The following is a 25,022-nucleotide window of genomic DNA, read 5'->3' as shown; positions in this document are numbered from 1 at the left end:
TCCAGGCACTTGTCATCTCCCGTCTGGATTACTGCAACTCGCTGTTGGCTGGGCTCCCTGCCTGTGCCATTAAACCCCTACAACTCATCCAGAACGCCGCAGCCCGTCTGGTGTTCAACCTTCCCAAGTTCTCTCACGTCACCCCGCTCCTCCGCTCTCTCCACTGGCTTCCAGTTGAAGCTCGCATCCGCTACAAGACCATGGTGCTTGCCTACGGAGCTGTGAGGGGAACGGCACCTCAGTACCTCCAGGCTCTGATCAGGCCCTACACCCAAACAAGGGCACTGCGTTCATCCACCTCTGGCCTGCTCGCCTCCCTACCACTGAGGAAGTACAGTTCCTGCGCAGCCCAGTCAAAACTGTTCGCTGCTCTGGCCCCCCAATGGTGGAACAAACTCCCTCACGACGCCAGGACAGCGGAGTCAATCACCACCTTCCGGAGACACCTGAAACCCCACCTCTTTCAGGAATACCTAGGATAGGATAAAGTAATCCTTCTCACCCCCTTAAAATATTTAGATGCACTATTGTAAAGTGGCTGTTCCACTGGATGTCTTAAGGTGAACGCACCAATTTGTAAGTCGCTCTGGATAAGAGCGTCTGCTAAATGACTTAAATGTAATGTAAATGTACATTGGACAATAAAGTAATCTTTTTCTTCTTTCTTCTTTGCAGTGCCTCAGCCTGGTGATGGAGGACTCAGTGTACCCCAGACGGGCAGTGTTAGTATGTCTATAGAGGTTAGTGAGTTATCTTGTGACTGTTTTATAGCTCACATTTTTTTGTGGGAGAAGTAGAGAGCTATCAGGATTGAACCATGGCTGTGTGTCTGTGACTGACCGTATTTCTGTTCTCCAGTGGAGGGCGCTATGAAGAGAGCTAAGATCGCCCGGAACACCCACATTGTTACGGAAACCCTATAGCCTGACCCACTTAACAACCACAACAGATCAGCTTCAATAGAGACGGTAGTAGTGTTTATGCTTTGTTGTTTATATAATTTCTACTTTTGACTGATGACTTTGATGATTTTCATCTCAGCCATCATTCAGTCCATCACACAGTGTTGGTGACTAGAGCTTTACTGTAGTTAACATAGTAAATCATTTATTAAGTAGTGGTGAAATGTTCTGTTATGATACGGGGCAGGGTAGCCTAGTGGTTAGAGCGTTGGACTAGTAACCGAAAGGTTGCAAGTTCAAATTCCCGAGCTGACAAGGTCGTTCTGCCCCTGAACAGGCAGTTAACCCACTGTTCCTAGGCCGTCATTGAAAATAAGAATTTGTTCTTAACTGACTTGCCTAGTTAAATAAAGGTAAAATAAAATAAAAAATGGGGGGGGGAAGGTTAGTGTTAGGACATAGACAAACACTACCCTGATACACTTCCACACACCATCTCCAAGTAGCAGCACCAACCGAGTCAAGGGCTCTGTTCTGCCAGGAAGGCTTGATAATTCAATAGGGGCAAGTGATCAAGATTGCTTGTCAGTCCAGGGGACAGGAGGCCAGAAGCCTCTCAGTTGGCCTTTGTTTGTTTCATGGTGTTAGTTCTCTTTAGTTGGGAATGTGTTTTTTGTATTTTCCTTTTTGTACACCTTTATGTTTCATCATCTGAACAAATAATAATCGGCTTGGAATGGCCTACCAAGAGGTCAAGAAGGAGCTGGCCCTGGACCAAAGGTAAGGTGGCTGTCTCCTGGGTGAGTACATTTAACACCTAGTCGCACACACTTACTTCCCACGTTTATGCACACATCAAATCAGGTTACAGACCATTTAGCTGGGCTTAAGACCCCTAGACATAACGAGAGCAACAAAATCAGTACACTAGTTATTGGTTTCTTAGCAGTTCCTTTAATATTGCTATACTGTAACAATGTCCATTAGCTCAGGTGCGATGACATTCACAGTGGTGTGTGTGTTTTAGGTCAGTGAGCCTAAACGTCAGGGTGATGTTTGTGGCTGGCCATAGGGTCCTCCTACTGTACCATCCACGCCCTCAGCCCCACTCAGCCCATACTCCTCCCTGGGAACACTGCTCTCACCCCAGGGCCCTTCCACACACTACCCCTCCCTGGAGGATCACATGGCAAGTGTGGGTTTAGCTGTGGTGCCAAACGCCTGGGACCAGCCCTTACTGCTGGGTGTGAAGGGCACCACCCCAGACCCTGGCTCCTACCGTTTCCTGACGCCCGCTGAGTTTTTACAATTGGAGGGGGCACTTGTGAGGTGCCTGGTGGACTGCCATCGATGTACCAGAAGGCCCATGAGAAGAGTGTACAGGACTGGCAGAAGACGGTGAAGGATGCCCACCTGAACAAGTGAGTGACAGAGCAGACACAGACACTACCAGTCAGCCATTCTACTGCTTAGATTTATCAGCAATTTGACCAACGCTCAGTGACTGGAAATATGAAGTGCTTTCCAGTTTCCAGGATCAATGTGAATATAATGCAGCCACTCGAAAAGTCTGTGACTACTGTGTCGCTTAATTTACATAAACAACCCAGTTCACTAATATGATTTACAAATAAATGCAATCATTTAATGGGGAGCTAATTGAGGGGCCCAAGTGCTCATTTAAAGTGAACTCTGGTTGTCTGCTAATGTTTCTGAGTCTTGTTCCTGTAGTAAGTTGTCTGTTTTCAGAGAGCGGTGGCGTCAGTTCCAGGCCCTGGTGGAGCAGAAGTTCCATGATTGGCTGTTGGAGTCGGGACACAGACATGGGCTGGACAGCCTTATCCCCCCCTGCATCACTTCCCAGGACCCCTCGCACAGCGACAGCCTGGAGGCCGGGCCAAATGACACCAGGCAGGAAGGGACATCTAGATGGACAGTGGGGAGGACACCTTTTGCCTTGCTGACTTTTTGGGTTCTTGTTGATGGAGATCCCCATACAAAGAAGCTTTTGCCTCACAGTCAGCTGTTTGCTTCACAGCCACTGGTATTTTTTAAATTTTATTTTACCTTTATTTTACTAGGCAAGTCAGTTAAGAACAAATTCTTATTTTCAATGACGGCCTAGGAACAGTGGGTTAACTGCCTGTTCAGGGGCAGAACGACAGATTTGTACCTTGTCAGCTCAGGGATTCGAACTTGCAACCTTTCGGTTACTAGTCCAACGCTCTCACCACTAGGCTACTCTGCCGCTAGCACTAAGCCCTTTGTTTGCATGCTGTCCACAGTTCCAGACAGGCCTGGATCTGATCTGAGGATCACTAGACTGCAGAAGGGTGGCCTGGTATACACCTCTGGCTCTGTTCTCGTCCCCTGTATGCTGTCTCGCCCTCCCACTGCTGCATTCCTTCATCTAGTTGAGACTGGTGTGTCCAGATTCTCTACCCTTGCACACTCACTCTCATGGATTTACCAATGGTGGGGATGGTAGAGAATCAGGACACAGGCAGTGGTCCTAGAGTACTTGGGGTACGACTACAGGGTACCTATTGTTAGCCACTCAGGTTAGATCTGCCTAGAGTCTGGTTCTTCTGCTGTGTGTACTGTACCAATGAAATAATAGGGAATCATTTAACTGTCTGTTAAATTCAGAGATTGACCTTCCAGTATAGGGGAAAGATGTATTAATGTATACATATGATATTAAGTTGTTAATATGTATTTTCTGGTAGCGTAGGAGAGAGGGTGTGATGAATTTAAAGGGTTGTGCCAAATTCCAAGGAATGTAATACCTTTAGCACCTGAGTGCCAATCTGTTTGTGCTGTCATGTCAACTCCTTATCACTCATTGTCATGTCAAACTGTTTCAAAATGTTTGACTTTGGCAATGGGGTTGGCAAGAGCACAAACCGATCTGGGACCAGGCTAGTACCTCCCTCAGATGGGACTTTGGTCTGTAGACTATGATAGCCACCTCGAAGAAGATGGCAGAACACATTAGTGTTATGAGAAGAGAAAGATGCCTTTGAGGGAGCAGTTATATTCCGTTACATGGGCCATTAAGTTATATTCCGTTACTGTGTACTATTAAAATAAGCCTAGCATGCTCCAGAGAATGCTGATGTTGCTAGGTAACCAGGTATTTCTCTTCCTTATTAGTCATTTGCTTTGCTTCTTCGGCCAGTGTGGATGGATGAGATTGTATTATTGTTCTTCCGCCTTTTTTATTTTTTTAATTTTTTAATTTCACCTTTATTTAACCAGGTAGGCTAGTTGAGAACACCTTTATTTAACCAGGTAGGCTAGTTGAGAACACCTTTATTTAACCGGATAGGCTAGTTGAGAACAAGTTCTCATTTGCAACTGCGACCTGGCCAAGATAAAGCATAGCAGTGTGAACAGACAACAACACAGAGTTACACATGGAGTAAACAATAAACAAGTCAATAACATAGTAGAAAAAAATCATCTATATACATTGTGTGCAAAAGGCATGAGGAGGTAGGTGAATAATTACAATATTGCAGATTAACACTGGAGTGATAAATGATCAGATGGTTATGTACAGGTAGAGATATTGGTGTGCAAAAGAGCAGAAAAGTAAATAAATAAATAAAAACTGTGAGGATGAGGTAGGTGAAAATGGGTGGGCTATTTACCAATAGACTATGTACAGCTGCAGCGGTCGGTTAGCTGCTCAGATAGCTGATGTTTGAAATTGGTGAGGGAGATAAAAGTCTCCAACTTCAGCAATTTTTGCAATTCGTTCCAGTCACAGGCAGCAGAGTACTGGAACGAAAGGCGGCCGAATGAGGTGTTGGCTTTAGGGATGATCAGTGAGATACACCTGCTGGAGCGCGTGCTACGGATGGGTGTTGCCATCGTGACCAGTGAACTGAGATAAGGCGGAGCTTTACCTAGCATGGCCTTGTAGATGACCTGGAGCCAGTGGGTCTGGCGACGAATATGTAGCGAGGGCCAGCCGACTAGAGCATACAAGTCGCAGTGGTGGGTAGTATAAGGTGCTTTAGTGACAAAACGGATGGCACTGTGATAAACAGCATCCAGTTTGCTGAGGAGAGTGTTGGAAGCAATTTTGTAGATGACATCGCCGAAGTCGAGGATCGGTAGGATAGTCAGTTTTACTAGGGTAAGCTTGGCAGCGTGAGTGAAGGAGGCTTTGTTGCGGAATAGAAAGCCGACTCTTGATTTGATTTTCGATTGGAGATGTTTGATGTGAGTCTGGAAGGAGAGTTTGCAGTCTAGCCAGACACCTAGGTACTTATAGGTGTCCACATATTCAAGGTCGGAGCCATCCAGGGTGGTGATGCTAGTCGGGCATGCGGGTGCAGGCAGCGATCGGTTGAAAAGCATGCATTTGGTTTTACTAGCGTTTAAGAGCAGTTGGAGGCCACGGAAGGAGTGTTGTATGGCATTGAAGCTCGTTTGGAGGTTAGATAGCACAGTGTCCAATGACGGGCCGAAAGTATATAGAATGGTGTCGTCTGCGTAGAGGTGGATCAGGGAATCGCCCGCAGCAAGAGCAACATCATTGATATATACAGAGAAAAGAGTCGGCCCGAGAATTGAACCCTGTGGCACCCCCATAGAGACTGCCAGAGGGCCGGACAGCATGCCCTCCGATTTGACACACTGAACTCTGTCTGCAAAGTAATTGGTGAACCAGGCAAGGCAGTCAACCGAAAAACCGAGGCTACTGAGTCTGCCGATAAGAATATGGTGATTGACAGAGTCGAAAGCCTTGGCAAGGTCGATGAAGACGGCTGCACAGTACTGTCTTTTATCGATGGCGGTTATGATATCGTTTAGTACCTTGAGTGTGGCTGAGGTGCACCCGTGACCGGCTCGGAAACCAGATTGCATAGCGGAGAAGGTACGGTGGGATTCGAGATGGTCAGTGACCTGTTTGTTGACTTGGCTTTCGAAGACCTTAGATAGGCAGGGCAGAATGGATATAGGTCTGTAACAGTTTGGGTCCAGGGTGTCTCCCCCTTTGAAGAGGGGGATGACTGCGGCAGCTTTCCAATCCTTGGGGATCTCAGACGATATGAAAGAGAGGTTGAACAGGCTGGTAATAGGGGTTGCGACAATGGCGGCGGATAGTTTCAGAAATAGAGGGTCCAGATTGTCAAGCCCAGCTGATTTATACGGGTCCAGGTTTTGCAGCTCTTTCAGAACATCTGCTATCTGGATTTGGGTAAAGGAGAACCTGGAGAGGCTTGGGCGAGGAGCTGCGGGGGGGGGGGGGCGGAGCTGTTGGCCGAGGTAGGAGTAGCCAGGCGGAAGGCATGGCCAGCCGTTGAGAAATGCTTGTTGAAGTTTTCGATAATCATGGATTTATCGGTGGTGACCGTGTTCCCTAGGGGGTTCCCGAGGTGCTCTTAGTTCTCAGGGACTTCCCCTGTGTATGGCCTCTTTATTGTTATGTCATCTTATTGTGTTACTTTTTATTTGATATTTTACTTTAGTTTATTTAGCAAATATTTTCATAACTCTATTTCTTGAACTGCGTTGTTGGTTAAGGGCTTGTAAGTAAGCATTTCACGGTAAGGTCTGTTGTATTCTGCGAATGTGACAAATAAAAATTGATTTGCCTTTCAATTAAATTGCACTATGTCGGCCTACCTACATGTTACAATGGAAATTATTTTAATGTTTTCTAAGAGCACAATTTTGTTTAGTTCTCTTTTTTCTTTAGTCATGAATAAACTATTCATTTTTGCCTTGACATGCCTTTTATTGTTGAATATCGTACTTTCATAGAGACCCTGTATATCGACCTCAGCTAATGTTTAGTTATACTGTTGGACAAATCACAAACCATTACAATTAGCTGTAGCACAGCCAAATTGTATAGATAAACTATTTTTGGCTAAGACGGGGGAGCAGATGTTGAACAATCACCTCCGAATCATTCATTGGCCCTAGAGGAGGAAGGGAAGAGTGATTGGCCTGCACGCTTGACAGATTTTCATGCTTCTTGGTTGTATTCTAGTGTAATGGACCTTGCATAGTTCAAATGTCTAATGAATGCCTCCAAGTTCACCCACACACATATTTCCCCCATTTGTGTTTAGTTGAAGACATGAATACGCCCGAAGAGAACTTGTGACACTTTAAACAATGGTGGCACAATATCTTTGCATCTGGGCAGAATTTGGCACATTTGGTAGACTCTTGGCCTGAGGTGGTAGGCACATTGGGCATAGGCTGGGGTGGGGGTGATGGGAGCAAGCTGGCAGGGTGCCGTGTAGGGAGGGTGTGTGTTTTGGTGGATGTAGGGGGCGAGATGAGTTGGGGGGCAATTCAGCAAGCCAGCAGAGAGGGGGTCAATGGGCACTCTCACCATGCTGTCATTATGCCGTAATCCCGCTTCACTTTTCTGGAAAAACTGAATAGCACTAGAATCACTGACTCAATTTTTGGATCCCATTTTCATGACAAAGCGATTGTTCCACTCACTGCTTAAAAAACTGGGAGGCTGGGTATATAAAAGGGCTTGGGTGGCAGGACCAGAGGCATCCAGACTTCAGGGAGACCAGCAGACCACCACTATCTATCAAGCCTAGCCCACAAACAATGTCCAAAATGGGCAGGGTGAGTGACAGGGATATGGCCGTTTGGCTCTGGGCAATCACTGACTCCATCAGAACAGGTTCTAATGATACAGTATAGTGGGCAGGATAGTGATTGTATGGTGGCAGTAGCATAGCAGTGATTTTCTGTGGTGTGTTTGGTTTAGTTATGGGATGGCCCATTTTCATATTCTCTGTCAAACTTGGCTGATTTATCCTGCTGGCCATTGCCATAGTAATAACAACGTAATAGTATAATTGTTATGTAAGTGTAATAATACCAGTGTAATAGTCTTCTATGTGATGCCTGGTATACAAGTGGAGGGCACTATTGCCAGACAGCACAGCTCAATCCCATCTGTGAGATAGAATGCTGGTTAAAGCTTGTCAGCACTGGTGTCCTGCAGAAATTGACAATCTCTGCCTGTCTTAAATACACATTTTTATTATAAATACAGTCGTCGATTTGGCATTCAAGTGCCATCAAAAATATTTACATTGGAGTTATTCTGTGATGGAAAGACCAACTCAAACTGATGAGCTTACCCACGTCTATGGCTTTTAGAAATAGCACTAGCTGCAAAGAAAGGCATCAGGAATGTGTTGAGTGATTGACTTGTTCTTTGGTAGGTTGGAAAAAGCAATTCATTCTGTAAAAAGGTACCTACAGTGCAGTGCAGAGCTTTTATCAAGCATATGAACCTAAGTTCAACCCACTCACTCCACTCTTGTCTCTTTTGTTCTCGTCCAGATTGTCTTTTACGAGGATAAGAACTTCCAGGGCCGTCGTTATGAGTGTGACAGTGACTGCACCGACTTCCATTCCTACCTGAGCCACTGCAACTCCATCCGTGTGGAGAGTGGAGCCTGGGTGGTGTACGAGAGGCCCAACTACATGGGCTACCAGTATGTTCTGACCAGAGGAGAGTACCCTGAATACCTACGCTGGATGGGCCTCAATGACCGCCTCAGCTCCTGCAAGATGATCCACTTTGTAAGTCTGCCACTGCCTCAGCCCTTAGAGCATTATAGTGAACGAAAGGAGATATCATTATGTTTCTTCAATAACAGTATCTAGATGGGGTATGTCTGTTAGGTCTATGCTGAGCTGTCTGAATGGGGTGTACCGTATGTTGTATTATAAACCGGGTCGTTTGGGTCCTGGATGCTGATTGGCTGAAACAGAATTTCAGCCGTGTGTACATCAGACAATATACCACAGTGATGACGCAAAAATAATTGTTTACTGTTCTTTTTATGTTTGTAACCAGTTTATAATAGCAATAAGGCAACTCTGATGTTTGTGGTATATGGCCAATATACCACATCCCCTCTGGCCTTGTTGCTTAATTAGAGCACAGAACACTGTACACTTCCCTTCAATGCACAGGGTAGGCTATACATTGTAGTAGTAATTTCATAGATCAACAGAAAAACCAAGAATAGCTATTATAGTGATAGCAAAAGTGGTATAGACAGGTATATGCAAGTAAACCATTTCTGACTGTTCGTCAGATGGGCATATTCGGCATCCAAATCCCAATGAGGCCAGGCACAGAACAGTGACAGTGGCGGTTCACCCAGGACCCAGGGCTCCGTCAAAGGAGTTCAATACCAGCATATAGCACTGAGCAAGTGATTGTGGCACTGATCGCTATTGGCTGACCTAGAGCTGGCAGGAAGAATCAGACTTACACTTATACTGTAGAATCAATCAATTGTCCAACTATGGTGGTGGAAATATTCTCTGTAACACAGGAAGCCATAAACGGCCCAAACAAGAGCAGTGAAGAAAATACAGCATGTTCTAAAAATATATGTTTCTTTTCTCCTGATGGTCCGTTCAGTATCGGACCAATCTCAAGAGTATAAATACATGGTGATGGGTTGGTAGACAAATGCATTTTGGGTCGACCAGAACATCGACAAATACACAACAATACTTTACAAACCTTGTGTGTTACTAGCTATCCTTACATCCCAGCCCCCAAAATAAACCAGAAGTTGCTGAGTAAGAATCTCATCTCCCTATATATCCCTCCTTCCCCCTTTCTCTTCCCCCACATCCCCTCCCCTTCTTTCCCAATCCCTTGCACTAACCCCTCGCCTCCACCTCCACTACTACCACCACCACCCCCCCATCCCCACCACCCCCACAGTCCTGTGGGACCCAGTACAAGATGCAGCTGTATGAGAAGGATGACTTCGCGGGCCAGGCCTTCGAGGCCGCCGAGGACTGCCCCTCAGTCCTGGAGAAGTACCGTTGGAGGGAGGTGTACTCCTGCAAGGTGCTGGATGGCTGGTGGGTCTTCTACGAGCACCCCAACTACCGTGGACGCCAGTACTTCCTGGAGAAGGGAGAGTACAGGAAGCCTGGGGACTGGGGTGCAGTCAGTCCCACTGTCCAGTCCTTCAGACGCTTCACTGAGTGATCCTCCTGACCACAACAACACCAACCTCAACACCAACCTCAACCTCAAACCCAACCTCACTATAATCATACATAATATGCATAATATGGACTTTGAATAACCCTAATATTTATTGATTTTGAATAACGCCTATCCTATTACTTTGAGTCTTTTGATTGTGACTTTACTGAGGTCTCTCTCCTGAAATAAAAACTTGGCTGGTAAGCAGATCTGAAAATGTTGGCGTTTTTGTGAGTGTCTGTGTCAGTGAATGTGTGAAGCCGGAAGGTAGAAGGTGTATTCTTTTGTCCAATATGTATGACTCTGAACTGATACAGCCCAAAGGGAGATCAACTTCTACATGCGGATTTATTCACTGAAAAATTTGGTTCAAGCTATAAGGAATATCAAGTGAACTAATAAGACAATGTCATCATGACAGATGCCAATATATCTTAATGATGCATAACAGCTCCAGTGCCAGAAATTTACCCAGCTTTCCATTACCAAGTCGTTACTTTACAAAAATGTCCTCACAAAGAATTCTTCTAGCGACCATGTCTCATAGTTATAGAACAGGTTTCAGGTCTACAGTGATGGGGTGAGGGTTGTGATGAGTCACAACAGAGAAGCAGTTTCCTTCCCCACCAATCAGAGCCATCGTTGTCGACTAGTCAGAGTCGCCCAGGAGAGCCGAGCAGAAGGAGTGCCGAGCAGAAGGAGTGCCGAGCAGAAGGAGTGCCGAGCAGAAGGAGGGCCGAGCAGAAGGAGAGCCGAGCAGAAGGAGTGCCGAGCAGAAGGAGAGCCGAGCAGAAGGAGAGCCGAGCAGAAGGAGAGCCGAGCAGAAGAAGTGCAGAACAGAAGGAGTGCCGAGCAGAAGGAGTGCAGAGCAGAAGGAGTGCCGAGCAGAAGGAGTGCAGCATGAGAGGCGAGGGTACAGCAGACTAGAAGGGTAGGGCAGAGAGAGATGACATTTGGCACTCAGTGAATCCATTTTTAATTTGTATTTAATGTATGCAATGTACAGTGTGTGTGTACATTGAATCCATTTTGTTTGTGTTGTCTGTGACCTTGTGTGCACTACAGTGAATATATGGATGTAATATAACTGGTCAAAGCCTACGGTACTCAACGTCCAGGCTGAGCTCCACGCTGCCTCTTTTGGTCAGATCTGTAACAGCAACCCCTGGCACACCAACATCATCCAATCAATCACCAATCACATGAACACTGTGGGAATATCTGGAGCAAACATAGGATGGTGCCCGTGTTTGAACAACCCTTTGACTTAGCAGCACAATATCCTGGGCACATTTAGAGGAGGACTACATTGTCTGTAACAACTATCCATTAACTTACTCAATGTTAAACAATATGGAAAACGTCAGCCACTAGACTGTTTTCCTGTATCTGAGTTGTTGAAGCTCCACATCTGGACACTAGAGGGGGTTGGAGGTGTAGTTTCTCCCAGCAGAAGCCTGTGGTGGTGGGCCTCAGTAAGACTGTATCCCCCAGTAGAACACTTTCTCTTACCCAACCCTCCACAGATCACCTCCACAGATCACTGCCCCTCCTTCACATGAACAGACTGAATGGGAGAAGCGAGGCTCAGCCCTCTATAGGAATCTGCAAAAACACATAGTCAAAGTTCTGTGGGTATTGTATTTATTTGTTGTTGGCGGGCTGTGTTCCCCACAGCTGGATAATGCAGGAGGTAAGAATATAATGAACAGCAAAGTTTTAAAAACACCTCAGTCCAACACTGGCCATCAAGACAAAGGAAGTGGGCATCAAAAGTTCTGCCTCTGCCTCCAAACACGAACAGGAAGTTCTGACCTCTGAGGAAGAGATCGGAGAAGGCTGTTGAGGCATGATTCCTGCTGAAAACTGACTTAAAGGCTCAGTGCAGACAAAAACATGATTTTCTGTGTTATATATATATATATATATATATATATATATATATATATATATATATACAGTGCCTTGCGAAAGTATTCGGCCCCCTTGAACTTTGAGACTTTTTGCCACATTTCAGGCTTCAAACATAAAGATATAAAACTGTATTTTTTTGTGAAGAATCAACAACAAGTGGGACAAAATCATGAAGTGGAACGACATTTATTGGATATTTCAAACTTTTTTAACAAATCAAAAACTGAAAAAAATCAAAATTATTCAGCCCCTTTACTTTCAGTGCAGCAAACTCTCTCCAGAAGTTCAGTGAGGATCTCTGAATGATCCAATGTTGACCTAAATGACTAATGATGATAAATACAATCCACCTGTGTGTAATCAAGTCTCCGTATAAATGCACCTGCACTGTGATAGTCTCAGAGGTCCGTTAAAAGCGCAGAGAGCATCATGAAGAACAAGGAACACACCAGGCAGGTACTGTTGTGAAGAAGTTTAAAGCCGGATTTGGATACAAAAAGATTTCCCAAGCTTTAAACATCCCAAGGAGCACTGTGCAAGCGATAATATTGAAATGGAAGGAGTATCAGACCACTGCAAATCTACCAAGACCTGGCCATCCCTCTAAACTTTCAGCTCATACAAGGAGAAGACTGATCAGAGATGCAGCCAAGAGGCCCATGATCACTCTGGATGAACTGCAGAGATCTACAGCTGAGGTGGGAGACTCTGTCCATAGGACAACAATCAGTCGTATATTGCACAAATCTGGCCTTTATGGAAGAGTGGCAAGAAGAACGCCATTTCTTAAAGATATCCATAAAAAGTGTTGTTTAAAGTTTGCCACAAGCCACCTGGGAGACACACCAAACATGTGGAAGAAGGTGCTCTGGTCAGATGAAACGAAAATTGAACTTTTTGGCAACAATGCAAAATGTTATGTTTGGCGTAAAAGCAACACAGCTCATCACCCTGAACACACCATCCCCACTGTCAAACATGGTGGTGGCAGCATCATGGTTTGAGCCTGCTTTTCTTCAGCAGGGACAGGGAAGATGGTTAAAATTGATGGGAAGATGGATGGAGCCAAATACAGGACCATTCTGGAAAAAAACCTGATGGAGTCTGCAAAAGACCTGAGACTGGGACGGAGATTTGTCTTCCAACAAGACAATGATCCAAAACATAAAGCAAAATCTACAATGGAATGGTTCAAAAATAAACATATCCAGGTGTTAGAATGGCTGTTCACAAATGCTCTCCATCCAACCTCACTGAGCTCGAGCTGTTTTGCAAGGAGGAATGGGAAAAAATGTCAGTCTCTCGATGTGCAAAACTGTTAGAGACATACCCCAAGCGACTTACAGCTGTAATCGCAGCAAAAGGTGGCGCTACAAAGTATTAACTTAAGGGGGCTGAATAATTTTGCACGCCCAATTTTTCAGTTTTTGATTTGTTAAAAAAGTTTGAAATATCCAATAAATGTCGTTCCACTTCATGATTGTGTCCCACTTGTTGTTGATTCTTCACAAAAAAATACAGTTTTATATCTTTATGTTTGAAGCCTGAAATGTGGCAAAAGGTCTCAAAGTTCAAGGGGGCCGAATACTTTCGCAAGGCACTGTATATATATATATTTTTTTTTCCACACTATGAGGTCAGAATAACACACACTGGTTGAATCAACGTTGTTTCCACGTCATTTCAATGAAATGATGTTGAACCAATGTGGAATAGACATTGAATTGACGTCTGTGCCCAGTGGGTAATGCCCTTTTAGTGTAAGAGCTGTTTGAAAAGACTGCCTGAAATTTCAGCCTGTTTAGTGGAATGGCGTTTTGGCCTGCCTGGCGAAATTAGTTGATAGACCAATAAGAAAGAGAGTTCCAAACCTCTCTGCCAATGATCGCAAGTTTTCTGTTTTCTCCTCCCCACTCAGGCCACTCCTAGCAAAATTCTTTCTTGAGAAATTGCTCTTTGCTAAGGAACTATTTTTGTTGACCATTTTCACTGAAAACAGTCACAGTAAGGTTACCCAGAAGTGATTTGATATTGAGATAAAAATGGCTGCATTGGACCTTTAAGATCCGTGTTTAAGAGTACTCACCCATGGTCAGAGTGTGACTCCATCTTGGTTGAGGCGGGTTGCCACTACACGTCATTTTTTTCAAGGATAGCCTCACTGATGTCTGGCCGTCAGGGGCAACGGGGTCAGGCAGGTTACATTGTGATTCTGATTGGGTTGAGAGGGGAGGAGCGGCCACCAAACACAGCTCCCCGCCCAGGCACAGATGTTACTGTGTGATACAGTATGACACCTGGGAGGAGAACAGAACCTGACCAGGAACAGATGTTACTGTGTGATACAGTATGCCACCTGGGAGGAGAACAGAACCTGACCAGGAACAGATGTTACTGTGTGATACAGTATGACACCTGGGAGGAGAACAGAACCTGACCAGGAACAGATGTTACTGTGTGATACAGTATGACACCTGGGAGGAGAACAGAACCTGACCAGGAACAGATGTTACTGTGTGATACAGTATGACACCTGGGAGGAGAACAGAACCTGACCAGGAACAGATGTTACTGTGTGATACAGTATGACACCTGGGAGGAGAACAGAACCTGACCAGGAACAGATGTTACTGTGTGATACAGTATGACACCTGGGAGGAGAACAGAACCTGACCAGGAACAGATGTTACTGTGTGATACAGTATGACACCTGGGAGGAGAACAGAACCTGACCAGGAACAGATGTTACTGTGTGATACAGTATGCCACCTGGGAGGCGAACAGAACCTGACCAGGAACAGATGTTACTGTGTGATACAGTATGACACCTGGGAGGAGAACAGAACCTGACCAGGAACAGATGTTACTGTGTGATACAGTATGACACCTGGGAGGAGAACAGAACCTGACCAGGAACAGATGTTACTGTGTGATACAGTATGCCACCTGGGAGGCGAACAGAACCTGACCAGGAACAGATGTTACTGTGTGATACATTATGACACCTGGGAGGAGAACAGAACCTGACCAGGAACAACTCCGGGTTCTATAGCCTATATCTAGAACCCAGAATATTTCCTGGTCAGAACAAAACACAGTTTTTGTTGGAAAACTCAATGCCCTAATAGTACCATTGACCAAATCCATTGAACCCTCTTACCCCAGTCATTGGATGATTTCACACAGGCACATCTCCAGCCACCCTTGGCTCTGATGAGGACCCTGGCTGTAGTATCCTCTCTACCCCCCTAGCCTGAGCCCCCACTGAGCAACACCACTCTGCGAGTCTCCTTCTGTGGTATCAGACCCAGGTAGAACTCATTCATATCCAGACACTGTTCCCAACCATGTAGACAACACTCAGCCCACACACTTAACAACACTTATTCAACATAGGTAGAGTACATTTATATGGCTACTTTAGGTAGCAGCAGTAGCTTTCAGTCAACCATACTTGCCCTGTTCAGGAACCTGTGCAGTCCTGTCTGGGTAGTGTCTGAGCGAGTGCAAGGTGGAGCTGAGCTTCAGGAAGTGGTCGTGCATGACTCGACCAAAGGGGTTGTGGGGGCTGATCTATTCGTACATCACAAATGGCAACTTGGGGAGGAGCCTCGCAGCCCAGCCAATAACAGCATCCGACCAGGGTCAAGAGAATAAGTACAATTACACTTAATTCTAACATGGATACCAGGTATCCACCACCCTTACACACAGACACACATAAACAAACCAACAAACAAAAGCATGCACACGCATGCGCATGCGCACGCACACAAACACATTCCACTCCATTCTCACATTGTGTCTCCATGTAGGTGAGCACCACTTCAGACAATAGCAGGGTAGGAGAACTCTAGATCTGCCCCACTAAGAGACTCTTCCACTTGGGGCTTCTCTCTCTTGTGTGTAGTGTAATACGTAGTGTATCTGTGGGTTAGGATGAAAGGGTATCCAGCCACTATTCAGCTTTGTTATTGATAAGAGCAGCTTTGCGCCAGGAAGTCCTGTTCGAACACCACCAACCCCGCCAGAGGCAGGTTAGTGTTTTTATTCATTCATTTTGTTCTGGAGGCAGATCTGCCCCAAGGCAGAAATTATGTGATTGGTTGCCCCAATGGTGAGGGTGGAGCTTACATTTCAAATGGGCTGCATGCTCTGAGAGGACATTTGACCAGCGCTTGTCCCTAACCCTGACCTTAACCATAACCCTTAACTAACCTTAATCTTTACCCTTACCTTAACCATTTTGCATTTCAACTTCAATGGGGTGACTTCAGAGTTGGTCGTCACTAGCTTCCACAGCCACAAAGTCATAATTAAAACGTAGGCCTAATAATAAAACAGGTGCATTTTCCGTTGGTAAGAAGCACCCGGGGAACAGTGGGTTAACTGCCTTGCTCAGGGGCAGAACGACAGATATTTACCTTGTCAGCTCGGGGAATCAATCCAGCAACCTTCTGGTTACTGGCCCAACACTCTAACCACTAGGCTACCTGCCGCCCCAGTCACTGCAACAGATTTAAACATTCTGCCCTCAACTCTACAGAAATGTGATCAAATCTGATATTCTGCTTCTCTAAGAAACGGACATGGCCAAGTTCCAACATTTCCAAATCATACAGCAAATGAGGGTGTTTTTGTTCCCATAAAAGGTAAATGGAGGGTATTTTCCAAGCTGGGGTGTAGCGCACAAATATAACATGGCTCTGATTTATCAATAAAAGCATGCCTATATATTGTGTGCGACAGTTTGTTAAATCCTAATAATTTCTGGTGCACACAAATCCTTGAATCTCCACATATGGCAGAATTGAGTAAGAAATATACACCCGGTTGATAAATGAGGGCACTGGAGAGAAAGAAAGTTACTAAGATACCATCTCTAAAGAGAGAGACAAGCGTGTTGTGTATGAACATATCCTCAGCTAGAACCCTCACAATCTTAAAACATGATCTCTACCATTGATGTAGTGGTAAACTATGCTGTCCGTGGTGAATAAAGTAAATCTCCCTATACTTAAAATACTTAAGAAATACGTTAAAATACTTTCTCACAAAATAAAAAAAGGTGGGTAAACTACACCACTGATCTCCACTGTATATAAACACTGTATATATAAACACTGGTAAAAGCATTAGTTATGAATAGTCCATTTTGAGATTTGTGGTGGAGCAGAGAGCAGAAAAATGCACTCACCTACCCAGCATGGTACATTACTAGCCTTCATGCACACAGACCTCACCAGTGTCATCAGAAACAAACAACAAACACAATAATAAATTATACATTTTATTTTAAGCGTTTTTCAAGACACCCAAGGTCTCAGTCAACTTTATTGCTTCAGTAAAATCACATCAAACTTTTTAAAAAAAGTCAGTCTTTTAGTTCACGTAGACGCTTCAGTTTCATAGTGTTTGGATCAGTATCCTCTCTTAAACGGAGAGAGGGAGGGAGGCAGAGAGAGAGGAAGAGAAGGAGAGGAAGAGAACAGGGGAGACAAATAGACTACCATTGCTGTTCCCTTTTCCTATGATGACGTTATGACTTGCAGTCTGGTGTCTCTTAAGTTTATCTAGTCAAAGTGCAATGGGTCAGAGGAGCATAATACATACAAACCACAGGAGGTTGGTGGCATCTTAATTGTAGAGGACGTGCTTGGAGTAATAGCTGGAACGGAGTTGGTGGAACGGTATCAGACACATCCAACACATGGTTTCCATGTGCTTGATGCCATTCCATTCGCTCCATTCCAGCCATTATTATAAGCCGTCCCCTCCCTTTCACTGATCCAAACAGTCACAAAGCTTGAAAAGAGAGACACACTTGTTTTAACCCAGACCTCCCACACACTTCCCAAGCCCTGGCCAACCCTGGTCCTGGAGAGCTATATATATATATATATATTTTTTTTAAATGTAACTAGGCAAGTCAGTTAAGAACAAATTATTATTTACAATGACGACCTACACCGGCCAAACCTGGAGGATGCTGGGCCAATTGTGCACCGCCCTGAGGGCCTCACAATCACAGCCAGTTATGATACAGCCTGGATTCGAACCAGAGTGTCTGTAGTGATGCCTCAAGCACTGAGATGCAGTGCCTTAGACCTCAAGCGTTGTAAGTTACATACTGTATCAACATTAACACACCTTATACAGCTTGTCAATGTCTTGATGAGAGGTTATGTTGAATCAGGTGTGCTAGTGCTGGGCTGGAACAAAAGCACATTCTCAGACAGATCCCTCGGTATGAGGAGAATACACACCAACTCTGACATAAAACGACATATTATACTCTATACAGTACATTGTGAATGAATACCAGTGACATTACAGGATCAGAGGTAATGAACTGGTTTGGAATGCTGCTACAGACTGAACTGTGACCTACAGGGTCACGATCTCATCACCTATTGTGCATTTAGAGAAATAATGTGAGAAGGGAATGAGAGAAGGCAGAGAAGAGGATACTTTTACCTAGGGCTTGGTGTATCACAGGGTCAGAGGGGATGTGTTTCTGATGGACTTTAGTTTGGTCCAGGTGTGTGTGTGTGTGTGTGTCTAGCTGACAGACTTTAGTTTGACCTTCTTGGGCGGTTTGTTAGTGAAGATGTGGTATTTATGTTTATTTATTTTCCCTTTTGTATTGTTTATTTTACTTTTGTTTATTATCTATTTCATTTGCTTTGGCAATGTAAACATGTTTCTCATGCCAATAAAGGAACATTGCCCCCAAGCAGGCAAATCAAACGCTCTCCCTCTTACTGGGGAATATTTTTTATTACGACCTTTTGGCATTACAAATGTTGTTGTTCTATTTTACTCAATGAAATATGTTGGGGAATTTTTGGGAGAGTGGGCACCTTTGCACCTGACGTAAACTAAAACGTGGAAGAATGCCGTTATCTATCCGTTTAAGAAAATCGAGAATGCGGCACTGACTGCGACTGCGCGAATTTGCAGGAAGCGTTAACAGTCCTTTTACCAGTATATATAAATTGTCAACAGTCAAGACTCAAGACTGGGATCTTAGATCGTTTTAGAGACAGCGCCGATACTGTCACTGGTATGTATTGATGTTTTTCTACTCCCCGTGTGTAGGCTACATGGAACGTGTATCCGCAAGGCTGAAAGAGAAGGGCGTCGAACCAGAGCTGGGGCCGAATTGACTCATCCGCATCAAAATGACTTGGCTACAACGGAGTCCATTCTCTACGGAGACGCACCAATTGTAAGATAAAACGGACAATACCTGCATAACTCCTATTCTCCAATGTAAAATAAAAAAATAAAGCTAAATGCGTAGCAGGTAATTAACAATGGCAAAGCCACATACGTGGTTTGATTTTTGGTGGTGAAAGCACAGTCATTCCCCTGATATGACAATGGGTGTGTTCGAGGACTTAGCCTCATGAAGCCGACAGTAGACGAAAGTGGGCGAGTGAAGTCGGGGGAGATGACAGCCGAAAGTCGGACGTAGTGGTATTACAACATTAAGGCTCAGATCAACATGGCAGAGTCAACATAGCTGCTATTGTTTATAAAAGTGTTAATGTATAAATGTCTAAAGAAACTTCTATACCCCCATATCACGCATTCACAAACTGGAAATATAACGTGTGTACAATTCATTGGTTAGAGTGGTCGCAAATATCACTTTTCATTTGTATCCCCTGTAGCTTTATAGAATCCGCAAAGTTGGTTCCTGTTTCAGTCACATTCGGCCACGTTTGCGTGGGTGAAACAAAAACACCCGAATGATTGGTTGACAAATAGTGCCTTCCACAAGGCAGGTGATGCTGCATGGTGTAGTGGGTGAGAAGCAACTGTGGCGATTTCATCAAAAAACTGTATGACCTTTGAGCACGTGATTTTTGTGAAGTTCATGCAGTCGACAAGTCGTACATTATTTATAACCATAATGAAACAAACGTTGAAATGACAGCGCTTGGATACATGTGAGAGTGGGGAGTGGGAGATCAACACACATCATTGGTGCGAATGTCAGACATAACCATTTTGTCCTATCAATTGTACCTGGAATGGTCGACACCTCCACCTGATTGGACCGTTCCACGATTCCTACGGCGATCTATAATGCAGGCTAGCGCACCTCCTCAGCCTGTGTTTTATGTCAATCACCCTAGATGTGTGGATGGGCTTTATTGCAGATCATGTAATAATCTAGTCATACAGATGAAACAATTACCCACCTGTCCAGACTGAATGACACCTGCTGTCATGTGAGCCACTCTTTCCTTTTTCCATCACCAGTAATGCTTTACATAACAGTTCCCTCTATTGTCATTCTCTCTCATCTGCAGACAGAAAGAGAGGAGAGGTAGAGAAAGACTTCACATCCTAGAGATCCCTGTAGTCTAAGCTCCCATCACTGGGAGGCCCCACCCTCCACCGTCACCATGGCTACCAGAGGGAGTGGCCGGCCCAATGGCACGCTGCCCCAGACCAAGATATGCCAGTTTAAACTGGTCCTACTGGGAGACATGGCAGTGGGAAAGTCCAGCCTAGTTCTGCGCTTCGTCAAGGGACAGTTTGATGAGTTCCAGGAGACCACCATCGGAGGTAATGGGGGATGGGGAATAAGGGGAGGGGAGAAGTTGACGGGCACACTGTTGGCCCCAGATCACGGCTGGGCAACTCTGTTCAAATCAAACTTTATTTGTCACATGCGCCGAATACAACAAGTGTAGACCTTTCCGTGAAATACTTACTTACAAGCCCTTAACAAACAGTGCAGTGCAAGAAGAGTTAAGAAAATATTTACCAAGTAGACTAAAGTAAAAAGTAATCAAAAGCAACACAATAACAATAACAAGGCTATATACTGGGGGCACCAGTACCAAATCAGTGTGCGGGGGTACAGGTTAGTTGAGGTAATTTGTACATGTAAGTGGGGGTGACGTGACTATGCATAGATAATAAACAACGAGTAGCAGCAGTGTACAAAAGGGGGTGGGGTCAATGTAAATTGTCTGGTGGCTTTTTAATTAATTATTCAGCAGTCTTTTGGCTTGGGGTAGAAGCTGTTGAGGAGCCTTTTTGTCCTTGAGTACCGCAGCGTAAGCACACTGTGCCAGATTTCCTGGATCAAGTTGGGAGGGTTGTCTGAGATGAAAGGACTAAGTTTTACATCATGAGTTATTCATCCTCTCTCTCTCTCCCTCTCTCAGCTGCGTTCCTGGCCCAGTCTGTGTGTCTAGACGACACTACCGTGAAGTTTGAGATCTGGGACACAGCGGGACAGGAGCGCTACCACAGTCTGGCTCCCATGTACTACCGCGGGGCACAGGCTGCCATCGTGGTCTTTGACATCACCAAGCCGGTAGTCATCAGCACACCACAAAGATGCATGCTCAGAGCTAACTTTAAGAGTAAACAATTAATGTATTGTACTGTATAGAAGCTTTAGCCCTCTCTATCATGTGAACACAGCCATGTTATTTAAATGTTGCACTGTATCCGACTCCTCTTTCTCACCTCTCCCCTCTGTCCCTCTCCTGTGGTCTCTATTTTGCCCTCCTGCAGGAGACGTTTGAGCGGGCTAAAGCCTGGGTGAAGGAGCTACAGAGACAGGCTAGCCCCAACATTGTCATCGCTCTGGCAGGTAACAAGGCGGACCTGGCTGAGAAGAGACTAGTGGAGTATGAGGTACTGTACTCAACACTGACTCTTTAAGATGTTAAAGCCTTTACTATACAATGACTAATGCTTTACCACATTTGAATTCTAACTGGGGATTCCCAATACTGATGGATAGCCTTTTCATTATGTGTTGCCTGTCTGACAGGAGGCCCAGACCTATTCTGAAGACACTGGACTTCTCTTCATGGAGACCTCTGCCAAGACTGCCATGAATGTCAACGAACTTTTCCTGGCCATTGGTGAGCTCCCATCTTTTCCCAACAATCTAGAGGGCGACTATTGGCTTAATAAAAAAGTTTTCCATGACCACATCACATGACCAGGAAAAACTCCAGGGCATGGTTCAAAATAATAATAACAAACATTATTTTTGGCCTCTAACAAAGCGTGTTCCACTATCTCTGCAGCCAAAAAGATGCCCAAAACGGACACCCAGAATCCTACACACGCAGCGCGACACAGGGGAGTGAACCTACAGGATCCTGAAGCCCACAACACCCGATCCTGCTGTGGAGGAGGAGGAGGAGGAGGGAACTAGGACTGCTTCACCACCATCCTGCAATCCCTGTTCCAAACCTCTGGGGTCGGGCAGGGGGACACCCCCTCCACCCTCCCTCCCTCCCATCCACAGACAGACAGACCACTATTGAGAGAAATAGAAAGAGGGGAAGAAAGAAAGAGGGAGTTTGAGTTGGACGGTTGTCTTTTATGAGTGTTTGCCTCACCAACCGAGGCCAGAGAGATTTTGGACAAAGACTGACAGACATGAGGAGGAAAAAGACTGTGAGAGAGTGAATACTTTGTATAGTATTGAGCGCTAATCGTGGCTGTTTTGCGTTTTGTCTGTCTCGTTTAATTTCAATCATGGTTCCATTTGATTATGCAATCGCTTCTTGAGTGGCAGAGAGGGAAGAAAGGAGAGATGGAGCAAGGGAGACTGAAGGATGAGGGAATGAAAGAGTGAATGGGATGCAGGTCATACTCCCTCCCTATAGTATTCCCATTTGTGCACCTCACAGAGGGGCAGAGCTGTATTAAATGCCCTCCTCTAGCATGAACCCTGGACAACCTTAACCCAACTCTGAAGCCTTGGCCTGGGCCATTCCAGATACTCCCCAGTCCCTACAGATAGAGTAACCCATGTTAGATGGCACAGGTTACCCACAATCCCAAAAGACAGAGGGAGGATAACCACAGTTTATTGCCTCTTCTAATGCCCTTATTTCCTCTGGTGCCCTTTATTTATTTGAATCCCTAGGCTATATTATTATAATTATTACTCCTTAGACAGCGGTGTTGTTAAACAACATGCTGCCAGTGCCAGTCTGGTATTATCCAGGCATCTCCTCCCCATTTATCTATCTTCCAGGCACAGATGTAGATGTACACTAAAGAACCCAGAGTCCAGTATTTATTTGGTGTTGGGACTGAGTCATGCTCTAGGCCATGTCTGTCTGGCTAGACCTTCACTGGAAGCCTTCACTGTTTCTAACAATCAATCCACTGTCTAGTGCACAATTGGTGATATCCATGGCCACAGTCTCTCCTGGTCAGTTTACATCGTCAGCAGAAATTCCTTGCCCCTCGTAGTGATAACTTATAGTTGGTATTGATCTCAAACCCTAGCCTGGTCCCAGATCTGTCTCCCTCTGCTCAACAATGACTATAGGAGTTTGCAAGAAAGCACAAGCAGATCTGGGACCAGGCTACTCAAACCCCTCTAGACTTGCAGTCCTGTAGGTAGGAAACCAATGCATCTGGTATCTGGCCTGTCATGTTGTGAATGCAAGGGCCATGATCTACATGATTATGTTCTGCTGTTCCTCATTTGTCTTGTTTCTTACTGCTTAAGAGTTGATGTCATTGAAAACATTGTAAACAAACGCTTTTAACGTGACTAATGAGCTGATGCTGTTCAATGCACTGGAGTGAGACGGCAAGCTTTGGTGACAGAGCTACTCAATCTGTTGATGGATTCGGAATTGACCCTTAACCCCTAGACATATTTATGTAGATCTGAACAGATCAGAAAGGTTAATGCTTTATGATAGTTGCTTAACCTGGCCAAATAGGTGGATTATTTTTGCCATATTGCTTCCACCTCTCCAAGATCTACAGGAGTGTCTGGTATAGGGAAGGATCCATTTGGGATGTGTCCAAGGCTTAGCTAAGAAGAATAAGGCTGCTTACGAGGGGTTTAAAAACAAAACAAGAAGTGCCTTCTCCCATTTTCTTCCTGTGTTCTTTGTTTTGGGTTTGCTTTGGCGTGTTCAATAGGCAGACATGTACGTTTTTATTCAACCTTTATTTGATCAGGGGGTCACACTCAGACCAAGGTCTCTTTTACAGATGAGCCCAGAATGACAGAAAATATACGCTGCAAAATGCAAACAGAAAGAAAAACACACTAGCTAGGTTTCCATTCAATTGGTGACAGATTTATGTGAATATGTGCGTAGGCTGGGCTGGTAGATTATATAATGGGATTATTATGGATGGGAGCAAGAATAATTGTTTTTGTTAAACGGCAGTCAAGCGTCGATCATGTCACCAGAATTAAGACCCTCGATATTTATTGGAAAGGAGCATCAAGATCACTATGCGCTTTCACCACCCTGTGAAGTTCATCATATATTATTTCATCTGTAGCCTAATAAACTGCATGGTTTCCCGAGTCATAGTGGGAGGACAACACACCATATCGTCACGACTTCAAGTTTACTTCCATATAATGGTTATTATATCAATATTTGGGAATAAAGGTGTTTCCACCACCATTTCTCACATAATTAATTAAGACACAAAAAAGATCCCACCAGGTCGAACGAACAAATTCTGTCTGCATTTTAAAAAATTGTACCGAAAATACCTGTTTCCATCACAGCTGTCGTCATTTTTTTATACGGTATGACATAACCCGCAAACAAACGTCGATGGTTGATTATTCCACAAATAAGGTGCAAGAAAACTAAAAGCTGATTCACTTAACACAGTAGAGACCAAAGGAATTTCCAGAGTTCGCCATACCAGCTAAAAATGAAAAGTAAAGCATCTCCCTGGACCGCAACATGAGCTTGTAACCATTAACTCTTTCTGCACAATGTAATTCTGCTCTTTGTACAGTTGTAAGGAGCTCTTGTCAAATACAGTATATTTTGTCACCTAATTTGATTGAAACGGTTGATTTTACTAACTAGAGTACGTATATCATTACGCTGGAATTAGTCACTAAGGACACCAGTCTATGTGATGAGCTCTACTTCATTTCAAAGCTAATTGTTTCATGGGCTGTCATCATGACTAATTGATAAGTCCATGAGTCACTCATTCATGAACTCTTATTCTATGATCACAGGTTAGTGTAATAATGATGAAGTCCACACGATGTGGGAAAGACTCAAACTCCCCTCAGCTCCTCTGTAAAGTGTTGTTCAATAAAGATGTGCTCTTGCGCCATGTGTGCAGTGAATATGAACTGAGGGCTTGTATCATAAATGGTTTAGTCCAATTGTGCCACT

General features: G+C 44.6%; 3 protein-coding genes across 5 annotated transcripts; 2 read left to right on the top strand and 1 right to left on the bottom strand.

The window, feature by feature from the left end:
- The first annotated feature begins 584 nt into the window (after nucleotides 1-584).
- Nucleotides 585-10,136, top strand: LOC115110381 (gamma-crystallin S-like). 2 transcript variants are annotated; one of them, XM_029635990.2, is made up of 5 exons: nucleotides 585-740; nucleotides 859-2,323; nucleotides 2,652-2,946; nucleotides 8,247-8,489; nucleotides 9,655-10,136. In XM_029635990.2, the coding sequence occupies exons 2-5, from the start codon at nucleotides 2,253-2,255 to the stop codon at nucleotides 9,925-9,927; spliced, it is 882 nt and encodes a 293-aa protein (XP_029491850.1). In that variant the 5' UTR covers nucleotides 585-740; nucleotides 859-2,252; the 3' UTR covers nucleotides 9,928-10,136. The 2 variants fall into 2 exon arrangements, with proteins under 2 accessions (XP_029491850.1, XP_029491858.1); XM_029635998.2 differs by lacking the exons at nucleotides 585-740; nucleotides 859-2,323; nucleotides 2,652-2,946 and adding an exon at nucleotides 7,424-7,517.
- Nucleotides 10,137-10,474: 338 nt separating this feature from the next.
- lcmt2 (leucine carboxyl methyltransferase 2) lies at nucleotides 10,475-20,263 on the bottom strand. Its single transcript, XM_065005675.1, is given in 14 exon segments — nucleotides 10,475-10,616; nucleotides 10,825-10,850; nucleotides 11,040-11,114; nucleotides 11,347-11,436; nucleotides 11,439-11,517; nucleotides 11,519-11,532; nucleotides 11,657-11,793; nucleotides 13,928-14,052; nucleotides 14,054-14,138; nucleotides 15,002-15,200; nucleotides 15,313-15,509; nucleotides 15,640-15,695; nucleotides 15,697-15,768; nucleotides 20,235-20,263. Coding segments are annotated over 14 exon segments (1,326 nt in total).
- Nucleotides 18,775-24,979, top strand: LOC115110369 (ras-related protein Rab-5B-like). 2 transcript variants are annotated; one of them, XM_029635968.2, is made up of 6 exons: nucleotides 18,775-18,907; nucleotides 20,166-20,424; nucleotides 21,033-21,184; nucleotides 21,388-21,510; nucleotides 21,650-21,743; nucleotides 21,912-24,979. In XM_029635968.2, exons 2-6 carry the CDS (start codon nucleotides 20,262-20,264, stop codon nucleotides 22,040-22,042), a joined length of 663 nt encoding a protein of 220 aa, XP_029491828.1. In that variant the 5' UTR covers nucleotides 18,775-18,907; nucleotides 20,166-20,261; the 3' UTR covers nucleotides 22,043-24,979. The 2 variants fall into 2 exon arrangements, with proteins under 2 accessions (XP_029491828.1, XP_029491836.1); XM_029635976.2 differs by lacking the exon at nucleotides 18,775-18,907 and adding an exon at nucleotides 18,924-19,072.
- The last annotated feature ends 43 nt before the right edge of the window (nucleotides 24,980-25,022 follow it).

The sequence above is a fragment of the Oncorhynchus nerka genome, linkage group LG3 (assembly GCF_034236695.1).
Source record: "Oncorhynchus nerka isolate Pitt River linkage group LG3, Oner_Uvic_2.0, whole genome shotgun sequence".
Lineage (NCBI taxonomy): Eukaryota > Metazoa > Chordata > Actinopteri > Salmoniformes > Salmonidae > Oncorhynchus > Oncorhynchus nerka.
The sequence above is the reverse complement of the archived record's forward strand: the minus strand, read 5'-3'. Positions and strand labels throughout refer to the sequence as shown.